Source organism: Agelaius phoeniceus, chromosome 3 (genome assembly GCF_051311805.1).
Source record: "Agelaius phoeniceus isolate bAgePho1 chromosome 3, bAgePho1.hap1, whole genome shotgun sequence".
Taxonomy (NCBI): Eukaryota; Metazoa; Chordata; class Aves; order Passeriformes; family Icteridae; genus Agelaius; species Agelaius phoeniceus.
In genome coordinates, this window is record NC_135267.1 from 67055374 (window position 1) to 67073644 (window position 18271).

The 18271-nt window shown below is 39.7% G+C and overlaps 1 protein-coding gene across 3 annotated transcripts in view; it reads right to left on the minus strand.

The window, feature by feature from the left end:
- Nucleotides 1-17650, minus strand: part of EPM2A (EPM2A glucan phosphatase, laforin) — a 35135-nt gene extending 17485 nt beyond the window's left edge. Inside the window, exons 1-3 of one of the 3 annotated variants that reach the window (XM_054628853.2) lie at nucleotides 17243-17379; nucleotides 16918-17024; nucleotides 5357-5531 (exon numbers count right to left, since the gene is read on the minus strand). In XM_054628853.2, coding sequence (XP_054484828.1) covers nucleotides 5357-5531; nucleotides 16918-16942 — 200 coding nt within the window. In that variant the 5' untranslated portion in view covers nucleotides 16943-17024; nucleotides 17243-17379. Of the gene's footprint in view, nucleotides 1-5356; nucleotides 5532-16917; nucleotides 17025-17242 lie in introns of all 3 variants that reach the window. The other 2 variants (XM_077175514.1, XM_077175516.1) reach the window with 2 other exon arrangements.
- Between the last annotated feature and the right edge of the window lie 621 nt (nucleotides 17651-18271).

An 18271-nucleotide genomic window follows, 5' to 3' on the forward strand; every position in this document is an offset into this window, starting at 1 on the left:
GACATCCAGGAGTTTCCATGTCAAGCTCCTTTTGGGTGCTCAGGCAGTAGGTCACAGCAAGAGAACCAGAGCTGTGCTGGCAACAGCTATTTGCTAATGCTCAAAAAATCAAAATAATTGAAAAGAGAGTTCCTGCCATCTAGTTCATCCACAGTATTCCACTTCATGGCATGTGATTGCATTGCTGGCACATCCTAACTCTATTTCTGTTCACAGTTCACAAGACTGAGATTTGTAGCTAACTCAATAATAGCCTGGCTTGAGCTATCCCTGCTGAGTGCCATCCTGCCTAAGCAAGATCACAAAAATTAGAAAAATAGATTAATTTTTCCTGGTTTTACATTATTATGTAGGGCACGGTGTGGGGAGTTCACGAAAGGAGAAGCTTTTTGTTTGCATGGACAACAAATGATGAAGAAAAATGCATTTGTTAGCCAACACAGAGATCACCTAAATTACATACATGAAAACAAATAAGGACTAAAAATGGATCAAATTCTAGCCTCATAATTTGTCTTCTCACTGCTGGTCCTCTTGCCTTACACTCCCTCTTCATTTTCAAGAACTTAAATAAAAAATTGCTTGAGTGTCACTTCTTACGCTGATTTGAAATCCATTTTCTTCACAACAGAGGCTAGTAAAAGCATTTCCCAGCTCCAGCTGGAGGTGATGTAGAAAAAATGAAGACACACAAAGGACAAAAAATAGAATTAACCTTTGAACCATTCTATAAAAGGTGATTCCCATTGGTAAGGAAACAATGGTTCCAATTCATATTAGTGTCAGACTATAGCTCAGTACAATAAAACAATTCAAAGCAGTAGTCAGATACCCTAGTTTATGGGATAAACATATCAAAAAAATGTGCCTTTGAATATTTTCATTACTTAATGTACAAAATGAGCAGATAACTTCACAGTTAGAACCCCAAGTACTGAAATCAAAGGATGAACTCTTATTGATGTTAAGTCCTTTTGATCAGGACTATTTTACTAGAATACAATCAATGAATTTTGTTCCAGAGCTCATTATTTCTTATTCTTTTCTCTAATATCACAAGTATTCTTTAGGCACAGGGGACAGTTAGCTCTCAGCCTTTAATGTTAATTATGGTAATCTCTGTAGACATCATCACCTTTTCTCTTAATTCATGATGTAGGCATAAAATATCAGTGCAGCTTTCTATTATGGTAGCACATGTCACTGCACTCTAGGGGGTTTTTGTGACAGCTTACTATTTGAAGCCTTTTTTACAATTCAGTAATAAAAAATAGCTAAGAATTATATTTAAAACAGAAAGGCATTTTATTTTGTGAATGAGTTACAACCAGTAAAAAGAGGAATTAAAGACTAAAAAAAAAAAGTGCTCTCTCTTGTATCTTTTTCAAAGGCAATTCTAATTTCATACTGAACCAAATATACTCAACCAAGTTCTTTTTTACCACCTAATTAAAGATGCATATCAATCAAGTAAATGCTCATTTTTCCCATAGAAAGAAATTCTGTGCTCCATCAGCTAAATACTGCTCTAGCGCCTCCAAAAGGTAAAAATGAAGCATTTCCATTTTGCCCTGGATCATTCTTCATTCACTTACCTATGCACATTAACATTTACAATGAAGCAGGGACACACATCTTATGTGACTCTCCTGATCATTCCCATTCAACACCTAACTTAGGTTATAACCTATATTACTGGCAGTGTTGTAGGAAACTGTCTCACCAACAAGCCACAAAGCATTTGTACATACTACATCATAAATTGTGTTTCATTTGCAACCATTGAGAAACAAAAATAGTATTTCCAAGCATGGGAGTAAATTTTATTTTATCGTTACCTTAATTTTGTCTTAGGGAAAAAAACCATTGATGATAGCAACACATTTGTCAAATTCCCAATCACTCCATAAACATGAAATATTAGTATTTAATAGCATATATGTATGTGTATATATTTGAAATGCAAAAAAGGTACTAAAGAAACCCGTACCTCAAAAAAATGTTGTCAGGACCCATGGCTACTCTCATGTAGTGGCTCCCCTGACTGTGGATTGCTAATTGGGTATTTTCTGCCAAAATGTTTAACAGCCATACAATACCACAGTTACAGAGGTTGTTGTCTGGGGAATTCACTTACACATTCCAGTTTATCTGCATTTTACATGCAAAGCATGTAAAAATTATTTTTCTTTGTCAGATTTAAGAAGTATGACTCACAAAAAGCACACACCTAAAATTAGTCTAGAAACAGGAAACTAACTAGATGGCTTTTCCTATCAGAGATATTAATTTCCATAGCACCTAATTCTGTCATCAAGCATCATTGTCTTCAACATATTATTTAAGGATTTTGTAATTTCAGGTGTCATTCCCTCTCTTGCTCTTATGTAATGCCTTTCTTCCAAGAAATGCAGATGTTTTTATATAAATAATAAGGTATACTACATCTACAAATTAGGAACTTCTGCCTTTCACAGATGGAACTGAAACAGAGATAATATGGCCCAGATTCACAAATTTTCTGAAGTCATCTACCCTCAGAAAATATTACAATAATTCTAATTTACTTTGGAAAATTACTTCATCCTAAGTGAACTCTTCATCCTAAGTGAACTCTCCTACAATTTGAAGCCATCATATTGCAGTAATATCTAACACAAAAGAGAAACTGATTGTTTTGGTTTGGCTTTTTTTTTTTTCCTGAATCAGATTTTGGTTAAAGGTGTCATTACATCTCCAAAATGAATATTAATGCCATAAAGGTATCAGTCATGACTCCTAGCTGTGGGAAAGCTCCATTTCACATTTACAAGAAATTAGTTCAACTCCTGCTGTGCTTAAAAACCACATTATATATTCTCCTACCTGAATGACCAACACAAAATGAGTTCTCTAAACATAAGTTTAAATGTAAGTTCACTAAATTATGAGAGATGCATCTACATCAAATAAGAAAAATCTGATTCCTCAGAGCACTGTTGTCCGCCTCTGCATAGTGCAAAATTGGTTTTGGCTCCAGCCAGAGGCAGGCTCTTCTCATCCTGCTGCAATCCAGTTAAAGCAGAAGCTCATGTTTTATGAAGAAGCAAGATGGCAACAAAGCTCAGAGCAATTGTTTCTAATTGTGATTCAACAGAGGATAAATAAAATCAGTCACAAGGCTCATGTGGGAACCTCCTTTGACAGAGGAAAACCTTCTTTTCTCATTAATTCACACATGGCAGCCCTGTTAAGTGGAGCAACATAGAGGATGGGCTCACATCAAAAGTTTTCATTGATAAATCACTTCTTTCCAGCCTCCACCACTGTGAGGATCATACAAGGGGTGACAGGACTCAGAATTTGTGGTCATAATGCTCCTTGCAGCACTGCTGCCTTCAGTACAGCATGGAAAAAGGCAATCTTAGCTGGAAAACCATGATCTGATCATACTCTGATGAGAGTCAGAAAAGTCAGAAGGATTGACTTTTTGCTTCTGTTTGAGTTTGGTTTTGCTTTGGGGAGAATGGGGGGTATATGGGTATTTAAAAAAATTTGTATTAATCTTCATAGTACTCTTCTGAATTAATAAATCCATTGCAAAATAAAGGCATTTTCATCAACTCACTTCAGCTGCTCTGCCAACAACAACAAAAAAATCTAAAATAGATTTTTATTTTTGGGCTGCTTTGTTATAACCAGCAGAATGGTGAATCTGCCCCCAGCTGTTAGTAATTAAAAAAAACATTTAAGGCTGCATATCTTCAAAGTATTAGAAAAAATTATGTGACAGGAGTTTACAGAGTACGCTTGCTTAATATAGCTCAAAGAAATGAGATAAGAGTTACTAAGATGTACATATAAGGTTGCCTTTCAATGAAGGTATGTGTGTGAGAGAAGGGAATGAAGGAGAAGACCTTCATCTGCAAAAGACTACACAGCCCAGAAAATTTTCTTCAGATATCCTCTAGCAGAATCTGCAGCTCTTTACCTAATCTTTGAAACACATAGTCATGTAGATAAGGCAGCATTAATGGATCACTGCTGCCTCTGGAAAGGAAGATAAGTTAGCCTTTGGTACTCAGATATTCACTTTCTGACAGCTGTTCTTCTTTCTCAAGAAATGTCTCTGCCAAGCAAAGATTACTTGGGATTGACAAGTCTGTGCTTTGGAATAAACAAGTTCTTTACTCTGATAGGATGTTGGAAACAGATGTTTAAGATCCACATAACACTTTAGACTACCAGGCATACTACATAACTTGAGGGGGTCTCAGGGAAAAGGTACCACAAATACCTACATGTGCCTGACAGTGTTTATGAATCCCTGCTATTCCAAAAGATACCAAGGGGAAGAAATCTTTCCCTCTTACACTGCAAGTCTAATGAGGAAAAGACAATTCTCCTTCCTACTCTGTGAGAGGGTGGAGATAAAGAGCACAAAGAGGAGACACCATGGTGAGGTTGGTGTAGCTGATAAAGTGGTCTGGAGAAATTCACACAAAACAATGCTACAGCCTAATGAAAGTACAAGGTGGTTTGATTTCTTAAAAAAAAAATACACATCCCTTTAGGATAACTAACTCTTCTGTAATGCATGTGGCATATCAGGACTGCCAGCATTCACACAACTATTATCAAAACTTCCTGCTGTATCAATTGGCTGGAGATAGGGGAAAAAGCTACATAGGGTCCCAAATTCCTCAGTGCACTTTGCTAACCTCCAGTGCTCACCCTGTTGCTCCAAATACAGCCTGTGCTTCATCTGCAGCCCTAAAGGCTGGGTGCCCTCCTCAAACCTTTACTGTCTCCTTATGCAAGCCAGGATGCTTCACCAGTGGGACAGTGGACTCAAGTGAGCACTATGGAATACAAACATTTTAAGGTTTGTCTAAGTTTTAATATTTTGTTAAATACATGCCCAGAAGCAGAAGTCATCAAAAGTTGCTGTCAGTAATTGCAGTGGCTGCCACACAAGAGTGACAACATGTCACCAGTAAACTCCAGTGCTGGATTATATTATTTTTGTTTCTCAGGACAAGTTCTTCAGTAAAAATATCCCAAACCAAACACATAAGATACATGCAATTTTACACATGTATATAGACAAGCATTTGAAAATGATTATCCAGAAATTGGCACAAAACTTTTTCAGATGTGATGCAATGTAACAGGCACATACAGGGTAGAGGTATCCTTGAACTAAGGATCTGCTAAACTGACATTTAATTGCAAAGACATGCTGAATCTTTGTTAAAGTTTACTGTTACATACATACAAACACTCCTTACTTCAAATGCAGTTTTCAGATATGCCAGTTCAGATCTTTTGTTTCTGTAACATTTGACACCAGCCAAGATCTGCACATTTCTTTTACCTGGAGTAATGGATAGCTTGATGTCCTGCAATATTGAAATAGAAATCGGTTGTGTGTTTCATCTCATCAGTATGTCCAGAGACTTCAATCCAGTGTGCTATTGGGAGGCAGTAAACTCCATCTACTATGTTGCTCTGGTTGTAAACACAACTTCGATCATGATGGGGACCACTGCCTAGAACAGAAGAAAGGACAGGTGCAGGTTGTGTGTCTGGATAATCTTCAAAAAAAACCAAAACTGTAGGGAGACTTGAACTGAGCATTCAAGGCCAGGAGCAGCGTTTCCTGCTTCTTCAAACTGCATTATTAGCAACTGAAGTAGTGGCAACAGAAGCACTGCCACAAAGCAAATATTTAGCATTAAAATAAAATTTTGTAGATTATTTTAAAAATATATTTTAATTTATTGGTTATTTTAAAACCGCCACAATATTAAAAACTCCTAAATCACTTACAATGTAAGAATAATTAATTTCATTTAAGTTCCTCATTTGATGTCTCACAGTATGTGACCTCAGTGTTTAATATTCTTGCTCAGTGACCTCTCCCAAGGGTATCAATCTTGCTGTGTCTCACACACGCCATGGCAGCCTGACCTTGGTTCAGGCTGACTTGTAAGAAAGTTGTGCAGATATGGGAAAGACCTCAGAGAAAGTTCAGAGGACAGCCATGCATGCTCAGAAAGGAAAAACCACCAAAAAAGGTAGGACTGGTGACACAGGATTTGTTACCAGCTTAAGGATTCAGGAGGAAAAACATCAAGGTGGAAAGGCATCAAAGCCCAAAGAAGGTGGCAGCAATGTAGAAACAGCAATGTAGAAACAAGGCAGGCTTGTTTAAAGGGGGAAAGATTTCCTCTTCCACCTCATTCACAGCTGCCTGGCCAGCAAAGGCTCATCAGATTCCTGCTGCAGACCAGACACATTTAGATATCTAGCCAAGGAGTTCATTAAACCTTCTCTGTCTTTTATGTTTGTGGACCAATAGACACTCACTTTGTTATCTTCAAATGCATGTCTCACTTTGAGAGTCTGTTCATACCCAGTAGAAGCTGCCCAACGTGACCCATGGAGTCACAATTGCAATGGTGAATGACCACAACTACCTTAAATGGCCTAGTTTAAAGCAAGATTCTTTTTCTTATGATTTTCCACCAATATCTATTACCTCTTCTTCTTCTTCTACAGCAATAGTGTGAGCTTTAATCAGAAAACATGTTTTTAATCCCAGTTGCTTACCAGAGTAAGCAACTTGAATTGAAATGGGTCACATCATCAATCAAAGTTTATCTAGCCTCCAAAAATACAGTACATGTACATTCTCCCCCCAGCACCATCTTTACATACTTATTGTAATACTAATTGCCATGTAGGAATAATTATCGTGCAGATCAGAAGTGACTTAGTCTATGGCTTGCTTAAGCCTGTTACATTATTAATGATGTTAAAATTAATACATTATTAATGATGTTAAAATATTTCTGAGAAAAATTACGCCCAAAGGAATATCTTCAATTTCCCACTGCACGTAAATGCATGACCAATTTTCAATCACTACAGTTAGGGAAATTTCCTAGAGCAAGAGCATTTTGGGAGATGTACTAATACAATGATTAGAGAGTAAGAATAACATTTAAGAGGAAAGCTCAAACCATCTCCTTATTTCCAGATGACATGCAGGCCATTTTATCATAATTGTGAAATATTATTATTTACCAAAATGAAAAATAAAATATGAGGCGGAAAACTATTTTCTCTTTCACATTGCTGAGCAATCATGCATCACATAGTTTTTGATTATTTTGATTATAAATAAGGTAAGCAAGATCAGTATAGTTTCAGAAGCTACAAATCTCACCACTATATTTTTATTTCACATTTCTGATTGTTTATATATTCTTACCACTTTTAACCAATACAAGAAGACAACAGCATACATCAACAAATACAACAGTGTAACAAAATTTATGGGTGCTTATGACATTTAATTAATGACTTCATGCATGCAGCCACAAACAGCACACCTTGCCTTCCCCATTCTAGTCTCCAACAACTGTTTGTAGCCATGCACATCACTGTGGCCATGTCCTGCCATCTCAAGGCTGTGTCTGATCCTGACCCCCACACGCCCACGGGCCCATGTCCTGCCCCAGCCTCAGCCTGTCCCCAGGGAGATGCCTGATGCTCAGGGCTGGGGCTGCCCTCATGCCCCTGGCTGCCTGCTCCTGACTGCCAGTCCCATGGGGTGTCCCTGCAGTCCCCAGGGAGCTGCCAGCCCTCACTGTGCCCTGCCAGTTTTGAACCATGGCTTTTTGCTACTCCCAGCCCTGTGTTTCCTTGTACACAGGTACCCACCATGTGCTTCTTACTGCCCCATTTCCAATTGCTGCTGCTTGAGGTGAATGCACTTCTGCCACCTGCCAGTTTTACAGTTCCTCATCCTTCTCCTTCTCCAGCTTTAATTCTTGTCCCTTTTTTGCCTTCCTTCCTTCTCTATGACCTTCCTCCTCTCTGCCTTTTTAAGTGTTGCAACCTCCTTGCTGTGTAACCTTACCACCTTCACCATCATTAATTCCCCTAAATAGCCTAAAACCACATATGGAAACAGGGCCAAGAGTAAGTTGCCACGAGATGTTTATTTTATTTGTTCCCTCAAACAGGTTTGGTCAAATCTCATTCTGAAACACTTTCTTCTGTAATAAATATTTATCACTGTTGATTTTTGTGCACCACTGAGCCTCAGCCTTCCCACTGTGGCCTAAAGACAAACCTGAATCTCAAAAGGTATGGTTCTGATTTGCCTTTAATAATCAGGTAAACAGTAGCAGCTTGCATTCATATCAGATTTCATGAGAAATGCCTAGTTCTTTACTACTCCTTATGTTAGATACTGATCTATGAATTAAACAACTTTCCTACTGAAGTAAGACATCTGTGCAACAGAATGTATATCAACATATTTTCAACATACACATAAATATTCACACGTGATATAGCTTCATACAGGAAGGAAAGAGTGCTGCCATCTTCAATAAATACTAATTTGGGGAACAGTATGATCAAAGTGGACTGTCTTCAGAAAGACTTCTTAAGGGAATTATGGAAATCTGCAATTACCAAAAAAGATCAGGTTTCACTACGCAGGTAATATCCACATGATTACACAAGTGCTTCTCACCAGAGTTTGCTTCAATATGCATTTAACAAGGAAGTTTCAAAATGAGAAAAAATTATTTTCTCAGTCCACATCATGTTTCTGCTAGCACAATCTGTCTCAGGAATTTCACCGTATTTTGGATGCCATAAGACAACAACGCAATTTTTATACTATTTCAACTTTTCTGTTTCTAGGGACAATAGTAAGGCCTAGAACATTAAATGTTCCATTCATCTTTGAAAAAAAGGAAAAGAAACACAAATGTCCTTTGAGAAAGGGCTCACACAACAGCAAACACATGGTTTTACAGCTAAACCCATTTCTACATCAGTATTTTTCTTCATCTTGTTTTTATTCGTATTCCAAGTGGAAAAACACAGGTTTAATTATTTATCATTGGGAAGCAATGATAAATACACAGTCATCTGAAAACATGTAAAATTCAACCATAAAAAGAGGTAAGTTAAATATTTGAATAGTACTGATCTTCCCATTAATTGATCATGTTGGCTTTCCTAATTAAAGAAGAAAAGCATTTTGGTAGAGTTTATTAGAATATACAGGTCCTAGTTTAACTTCTAGGATAGCATTTTATTTCCTTTAATAAGGTCCATCTTTTTTAATTTAAAACCCATCTTTGTGAGTCTTCACAGCAAAAGTGCTCATCTGAAAGAGAAAGATTAAAATAAGTTTCTAAGCATTAAATTATAAAGTTTTTAATTGCTTTTGCACTGGTTGATCTGTACTGCAGATGGTTTTGTGCAGAATCCACTGACATAGGGAATTGCCAGACAGCAAAGCAACCAAGTAGCCCCACTTACAGCTCAAGCCTCAGAGAGGGGTGCTTGAAAATCTGCAGGACTGCAGTTTATGGCTCCTTGTTTAATGCATATGAAGGATGATCAAAGGAGCATAAGAAGTGGCTGTACAAATAACTAAACAAAAGAATAAAACCAACGATCTCCATATAACTGATAAAGGGCACTGGTAAAAGGAGGAGACCTGAATGAAGCAAAGGAAAACTTTGGTTTTGATCTTCCTTGGGCAGGGAAGTTGGGCCAGACGACCCACTGTGGTCCTTTGCAACCTGATTAATTCTGTGATTCTGTGAAAACCAGAAGCAGGTATAGGAAGTGACACAAGATGTGCAAAGATCTAGGACTGAAAAAAGGTAAGCAGAGACTAGAAGAGGATGTTCTGAAATTCAATCTAATGAGGCACAGCCATGAAACACAAAAGCCTGCAGTTACTATTTTATTACAGCTGTACTGCAGGCATGAAAGAAGTGTAATTCAACAGTCTGCCAACAGCACAGACCCATCTTGACACAGAAAAGAACTGCACACAGATTGCACAGAGTGGAGAAATTACCAGCTTGATCTTAAAAGATAAACAAAATATGGGTCAATGAAATTTCTTATCACCATTAAAGAGTGGTGAACAAAAAACACATCAATAAATGAAAAAGATGAGATTGCCTCTCCCACCGTCTCTGCAGAGCTCTTTGCTCCAAATCTCTGCTCAGCCACTGCTCTCCCAGTTACCAGCTTGTTGCACATCTTGCTCCAAGTTTAAATTTTTTCTATTCTGTGTTATGTAAGGGAAGGTATGCAGGAACTACAGGGCACAACTGCAGCCATAAAGGTACTGGGTATCTCATCCCTGCCTTAGCCTGACCCTAAAACACAGATATGCAACTTCCAAACCTCCAAACCCAAGTAAGGTAAGGGTGTTTCTCAGTTCACTGCTACCTCTTTAAAAACCACAGGGCTACTTAGATAACCTTACAGAAACATATTAACTAACTAACCAACCCAAACCACAAGCAGCCAGACAATTTTGAGATCACCTACTTACAAATCAGTCAGAGGACAGACTAACTCCTATAATCTTTGTCATAAGTTTTGCATGAACCAGCACACTTTGAGTGTCAATTCAAAATTTTAACTAGGTCTAAATATTTTAAGTAATTCCATTTGTATCAAATTAGGTCCTTTAACAAGGTAAATGAGTATCTTAAGTTCATGCTTAGAAATTCGCCTGGAAGAGTTTAATATTATAAGCACTCTGGGAGCAGATAAACAGGGAGGCGTCAAGGAATAAAAGACTTTTATAAAAAAAATAGTAGTAGAACAGAAAGTAAAGAAAACATTTTTTTAAAAAATCTCAAAAATAATGTATTTAAAAGAATAAGTTTTTGCTAGCTTCCTTACCTTTTATACCAAAATTACAATGAAGAAAAGTCTCAAGTTGTATTTTGGATACAAGTTTCAGTTATCTGAATGTGCTACTGCAGTTTTGTTATCACACATCACTCAAACTGAACTTCCTTCAGTACACTCACAATATTCAAATTTACTTACCCTTCACACCAGATTCTGTCACAAAAGTCTCCCTGCTGCCTGTGAACAAAATTCAATCTCTGATGTTTTGAAATAGGATCTGTCTCAATCTTGCCAAGACTGAATTGTTATTGATTGTTAAAAACCAGAGGTGGGGGCAGTTCCCCTCATTGAAACTGAGCAAGGCCAAGTTTTTGAGTTGAAGTCTGCCACAGGCTCTGGAGTCCCACCTTCCTCAAGTCTCAGCAAAGCCCTCAGCAGCAGCCCTTTGTTTTAACAGCTCTGACAAATATCTCCAATTCTGTATGCCATGTACGAAGCCTTACCCTTATGCCTAAGAAAAGCATACTTTGATTTTTAATGCTATTTTTTTCTGCTGTCAGCAAACCATCTTCCCCTTAGATTCTGTAAGTGGCAGATGAATTTATTGTATTATTTAAATACCTAGTATTAATGTAAGACAAAATTGTTAATTTGTCACACCTAGTTAAGTAACTCCTTCTTAACTGGTCTGATTTTCAGAAATGTTTCCTTGCATTTGCAAGCCAAGAAGGGATACCCAAAAAGAAGAAAACCATGTGCATCATGCACCACATGTTTATATTCTATCAGACTTAAAGCAGACTTTTCAATTTCCCTTTTGGTAGAGTTGCTATATAAAACCATGGAAACAAGTTCTAATTCTATTAAAATCCAGGCTGAATTTAAGACTTTTTAGTCTATTTATTTATCCTAAGAAAATTATTTGATGGAATTCCATTTTGAAATTATGCCTGAATTAAAACTAAATGGTTTATAAGAAAGCCATTCTCAACACTTAATGCTATTCATCACCAAGGCTTTTCTTTCTTTTTCTTTTTTTCATCAGATATAAGAAAATCAGAATTTTCAAAGGCAACTGTCAAAAATATGTTTTATTTCTCTGTAGTTCTGCTCAGGCCCAGGTGTTTTTCAGTGGGAACTTCTATTGTAGTAAGAGATTTTAACCAAATGCCAGACTTAATAATGAAGTCAGAGAAAAGCAACTAAAAGCAAATCTTTCTCATGTATAAGACAGTTTCTTTTCTGACAGATGGTAGAAATAGCACTACAGGAAATACAGATGAGAGAATAATGGCTGATAGCAACAAAATGTATAATCTAATACTATCTTCCCATTTGCTTTGACACTGTTTACTGTACTGTCTACTACTGACTGCTACTTTCTGTCATACCAGAAGCATAGGCAGGAAATGAGCTGCATCAAAATAGCAACCACAGCAATACTTTAAACGAAGGATCATCCCAGTTACTTATCACTTCCCATTCTTGCCATTCAAAATAAGTTGCTGAGCCCTACTGCATGCTACCACCACTTGGAAGTGAGGGACAGGAAAAATGGTAAATACAGGATTTGCATGAACAATGCATTTATTGTAAATTTGCTATTATAACCGCAAAGGCTTTAATTAGACTCTCACAGAAATCAGAACTGGACCCTGATTATCTCTGTGGGTAGGAAAATATACATGCCTGCCAAACCAGAGAATATGTATTCACAAGTAGATGTATTTATTTTTATTCCTGTAATTTTGCAGTTTCACATTGGCCACTCTGTGTTGTTTTACTGATGTCTGGTTGTCTGCCCAGTATAAGCTGGTTAATGCTGATAAGCAGACAGAAAGTAATAAGAATCTTGATGCCATTTAATCATACAAAAATGCATGCTATGTTTAAGTCTTGAGGGGGTTGAAGAACAAAACGCAAGGAGTTACTGCACTTTGTAACCAAAGTTTTCCTCCATTCCTTAAGGAAGTATTGGGTTGAAGAATTCAAAGTTATCCACTCGTTAAGTTTTGTCACATCTGAAAGGTGCTAAGGTATCTAGCACGGTCCAGAAAGCAACAGCCTTGCAGGAATAAAATGCCTATGATGCACAATTATTCAACTATCACATAGCTTGTGCTTTATGTCCATTTCTAGTCACCACCTACTTCAGAACTGGGACTGGGAAAACAAGTAAAATTTGGGATTATTTTCAAAAGCAGAACAGATTACACTAAATCCTAATGCAACATGCAAGTAGCCGCAAGACGCTGGGCAGCCGCTGGCTATACACAGGGAATATGGCACCACCCAGTGGGAAGAGCACCACATGAAACATCTGCACTAAAAGAGCCATGAAGAAACGTAACTCTTCAGGGTTCACTGGGGGTTTTTTTGTTGGGCTTCGTTTGGTTTGTTTCTTTTAATAATGGAATTGCTTTTGGAGGAAAAAAAAAGAAAAGAAACCATGGATCTCAGTTACAGAAACACTGCATCCAACTGTACTTCCTAGAATGGCCTCAAAAGAATTTTTATTTTGCATATCCTGCTAAGGCTTAGCCCCAAGCATTTTTCATTCTGTTACAATCTCTCCATTACAAATGACAACTAGATCTTACCTTCTCATACAGCCTTAGAAGAATCCCCTCCTTTTAATTAAGAAGTTACACCTTTTTTATTCAAAGAGCTGAGGCCAAAAGTCAGATTGCTTTAAGTTTCAACACACTTTAAAAATGAAATTTTAATGTGCTTAATTATCACCAATGTTTTCAATCAATCAGGTGTTCAACCATTGAAACATATTATTAGAATTTACTTCTGATATTTTCACTGATTGTATTACAATGATGTGAAAACCTTTATTACTCCATAAATTTACTGATCTTTTGGTTTATTACAAACAGGCTCACAGGAGGGTGAACTGAAAATGTTGCAAGGCCAACATACCACAGGCTGAACAATGTAATTGTTTCCAAAATGCACTGTATTGTATCATTCGTTTTGTTTTGCAAACAAGACACCTCCTTTTCTCTCCTTCTCCCAAAACTAGAGATGGGGGTTTTTTGGAAGGATTAAGGCTCTGCTCACCTGAACAAATTACTAGAATATAGGCTGACCCTGCTTTGGAGCTCTCACTGGTCATACTGTATCTGGCAAGCTTCGAGCAAGCTCCTTCTACACCAAATTAAGAGCTACATGAAAATCACAGAATAGCAGAATGGTTTGGGCTGGAAGTAGCCTTCAAGAGCATCCAGTTCCAAGCTTCCCACCTCTTCCCCAGGCAGAGACAAGTTTCAGTAGACCAGGTTGCTCAAGGCTCCATCCAACCTGGCTTTCAACCCTTCAAGGAAGGGGTATCCACAGCGTCTCTGGGAAACAAAGGATCAATACTACAACACAAGCTTTTGTAGGTACTACAAGCTTATGTAGGTTTTGAATAAAATTTATTTTTCCCCTTCCCAAAAATACATCATATCAGCTGACTGTATTCCATCATCTCCAAATACAGTTTGGGGCATACCTCCAGTAAATTCCCTGTCCTTTTATGCAGCATGTTTCTTGATTAGCACCTACAGTTTATTTAGATGAAAGTAAGGGCATAAAGGTACAGATGAGTGTTTCATCATAAACTCACAAAAACAAACTCAAGCGTAAGTTTCATCTTGTATTTATTTAGTTTTGACAGTATGCACAAATACTTTTAGTTTCCAAGCTGAGAGATGTGAAGTCCAGTTCTGAAGAATCAACATCAGAAACAAAGTACACAGACAGACACAGGTGCAGCTGGGAGTAAAAAAGGTACATACATTAATTTAGGCTTTTTTCTAAACCTATTCCCAGATTCTAAAGCTCAGCACAACCAACCTGTTTCCATAGATACCTCAGCATATCACAAACCCTCCTGGATAGGAGGCTTCAGCTTTCACAGTAGGTAAGCAAGTACCAACCCTGAAGAAACCCCACACAGCTCATGTGACCTGAGCCAGAAACACTCAATGGCTTTAAGTGACAGGTCCTGGGTGCAGACCAGCAACATCTCCCTGGGACAGCAGGGTCAAGTCTCTGATCCTTCAGGAGCACAGGGGAGTCTCATCTCCCACTTCATCCTCCTAGGGAGGGGGATTGTTCCCTCAAGGCACATGCAGCAACCCAGCAAATCCTGCACAGGCCAAGCCTTGCCTGAAAGCTTCCTACCAAAAGCCACAGAGCACTGGTCTGTGACTTTGACTCCTCTAGCCCACAGAAATAACTACCCCCACTTTTCTCTTTCAGTCTTCTCACTGTATTGGAATGGCTGCAATTTGTACTCAAAATACATCATAAAAACAATATGCACTGCCAGTGGAATTCTCACACACATACATGTCTTAAGAAAAAAGCTGAAGTAATTTTCTTAAATACAGCACATGATTTCAACATCCCATATATGTAAACATCTGACATCCATAACTAGACTGATATCCATGGACTACAGTTTCTCTGGTTACAGATGGATGCCTCAACTCATAAACTTAGAGCAAGTATCATTCTGCACTTTCCTCTATCCCTCATAAACATGTCTTCAAAATTGCAGATGTTCTGCAAGTGCTAAGTGTTTCCCAAAGCCCATTTTAATTCTAAACATGCAGAATACTAAAGAGACAATGCACAGCATTTGTTTAGCACAAAAAAACCCTGTTCTTTTCTTTGAGAAGGGAGTTGTCTTTTCAAGTTGTGATTTTTACAATAATAAACAGATGACAGCCAAACTGTCATTGATCAACAGTTATAAAAAACCAAAAAAAAGAAAAAACATTAAAACAAATTAGATTAAAAAGAACTGCAAGATTGCTTAGTTATTGGATAAGAAAACATCCTTAGGCTCTCTTCATGTAATACATGATGAACAATAAATTTAAAGGTTTAAGCAAATTTGTGCCTTCCTGTAAATATCAACTGAGGAAAAAATTGTTGATATGAATGACTAATTAAAAAACTCTTCTGCATTTAGATGATATGCCCACTTGCTTTCTATCATTCCTGCAAGGCTGAAACTGAGCTCAAACTCCTGAGCATTCACAATGACAAGAACAAAATGCCAGCCAGGTTAATCCTAAAACTGCAAATCTGCTAAAACACAGTATGTTTACTACTCTGACTACATTTCCTAAACGTGCTCCCTAGAACAGACAGTAATTTGAGCTACCACTACTCCCAAACCAGAGAATAACCATCAACCTTACAAGTGCTGACTCTCTGTAGTTATTCTCTATTATTTCTATAAAATTCTAATTATTTCTAATTCTACTATTATTTCTATAATTGCAGGGTGGGGACTGCTTTATATACCAGTATCATTGTCATATTATGTACAACTTGGCACCTTCAAAGAGACCCAATTCTGCTTCCTTGGACAGATGTAAAGATTTTTATTCCATAAATTCACTTTTCCTGCAATTCTGGAAAAGAAAAACATGGTTAAAACAGGCAGAATATACTATTTGTTTTTAGCTGCTAAACAAAACAATTACTATTGTATGATGTACATAGTCCTTTATGATGTAAACTTCTGTGAATGTAGCATTAACACAAAGTCTTTTCTTAGCATAAAGAAGAACAAACAAATGCAACAGTTATGACAACATGCATGTTTTAGTCTACATGACAGAAAGGCAGTTCAAAAGTGTGGTATGTATTCTTAAAACGGGTGAAGAGCAACTGCTCTACAACGTGTTATTTTGGTACATGGATTATTATGCTATGAGTTAAAAAATGCCCTCACAAATTACCAAGCAAGCTGTCTTCCTTTCACTAGGTCAGATCATTCCTCAGGAGGTATATTTAGAGTTTTATTTGACTCAACAGACGATTGTCTGAGTGTTTTCTTGTATTTAAGATACTTCAATGTACTAGAACAGCACATGGAAACTGACTAATTATTCAACATTTGAAAACACACAGCAGGAGGAAACCACGCTGGAAGTACTACTGAAATAGCAAGAAGACTGGAAAAGCTGTAATTGAACTTCTCCCTGTGTTTTTCTTTAAGAAATCACACTAGTAAAATTTATGAGCCTGAAAACGCCATCATGACATTTCACCCTAGCGAAATAAAATAACCCATACCATAGTGCATACTAGGAGATCCAAATTTCTTTACTTCTGGGGAAAGAAAAAAAACCAACAAACAAACAAACAAAAAAACCCCAAAACATCATGACAATGGATGCCTAAAGTAAGGGGAGGAAAATGAAACTCTTTCAAATTACTTTTACCAACCTAGAATGGCAGCCTCCTTCTGCATTCACCCGCCTCCATCACACGGTTAAAAACCATTTTTGTTTGCGAGAACCCGCGTCACGCCACGGCAGCCTGGGCGGCTCTACCTGCAAGCACAGCTCCGGCCACCGCCGTGCCGCAGCACCGGCACTTCGGGCTCAGGCACGGCCTGGCCGGGACAGCCCCCGGCGGCGCCAGGGGCGGGCAGGAGCCAGAGCCAGAGCCAGAGCCAACCCTCGGGAGAGCCTCGCACCGCCCCTCCGGGCAGGCCGGCACGTCCTTGCGGCAAGGCATGCGAGGGACGGCGCGGGGTCCCCTCCGTTACCTTCCCAGAGGAAGTGGCCGCCCTCCCGCCGCAGGAACTTGTACCAGAAGGGGCTGGCGGCGTCCTCGTCCGGCAGCGCCACCTCCGCCAGCCACAGAGCGGGCTCCTGGGCGGGCAGCGGGGCGCTCGGCCGCGCCCGCCTCATGGGCACGGCGCGCCGCGGGTCCCACTCGCCCAGCTCCGGCCGCGACCCGGCCACCAGCAGCTCCGCGCCGCCCTCCGTCACCCGGGCGGGCAGCACCACGCCGAAGCGGAACAGCATTTTACTGCCGCACAAAGAACGGGCTTTATCGAGGAGCTCTGCTATCGCTGCGGCACAGCCCGCAGCAGAGCCGCCGCTGGGAGGCCGCCCGGGCCCGCCCTTCCGCCGGGGCTGGGGGCCGGACACCGGCCCTGCCCCTGCCACCGCCCCTGCCCCGGACACCGGCCCTGCCCCTGCCCCTGCCCCGGGCACTGCCCCGGACACCGGCCCGGGGCCGGACACCGCCCCTGCCTCGGACACCGGCCCTGCCCCTGTCCCTGCCCCGGACACCGGCCCGGGGCCGGACACCGCCCCGGACACCGGCCCTGCCCCTTGCGGGTCCCGAGCGGCGGCTCCGTCGGTCGGGGCTGTTCTCGGTGCGGTTGTTCCCAGCGCTTGGCTGCCGCCCGCACGTAGCCGAGGGAGCTTCCCCTCCGAAAGTAGCGGCTGGGAGTTCAAACAACGCCGACCCTCGATCGCCTCCTAAAGCGGGGAGGGAAAATCCTCTCCGCAGCTAAACGCTGGCTCTCCTGGTTGCCAAAGGCTACGCGTCACGTATGGTGACTTTAACAAGGATTATTGCTGCGTTAAAGGAAGCCATTGCAATTACTCCCAAGAGCCCAGGCTTAATTTAGCGCAGCAAAAACATCATTGAAAATTGCCATATTTGCAGCTACAAACAAGGACTGGCTGCAAATAAAGCTTTAGTGTTCATGATGTTTATGTCTTCCCCGCTGACAGCCAGCCAGTCGTGGTGAGAAAAGAAATGTGAAATGCTGAGGGGGGGT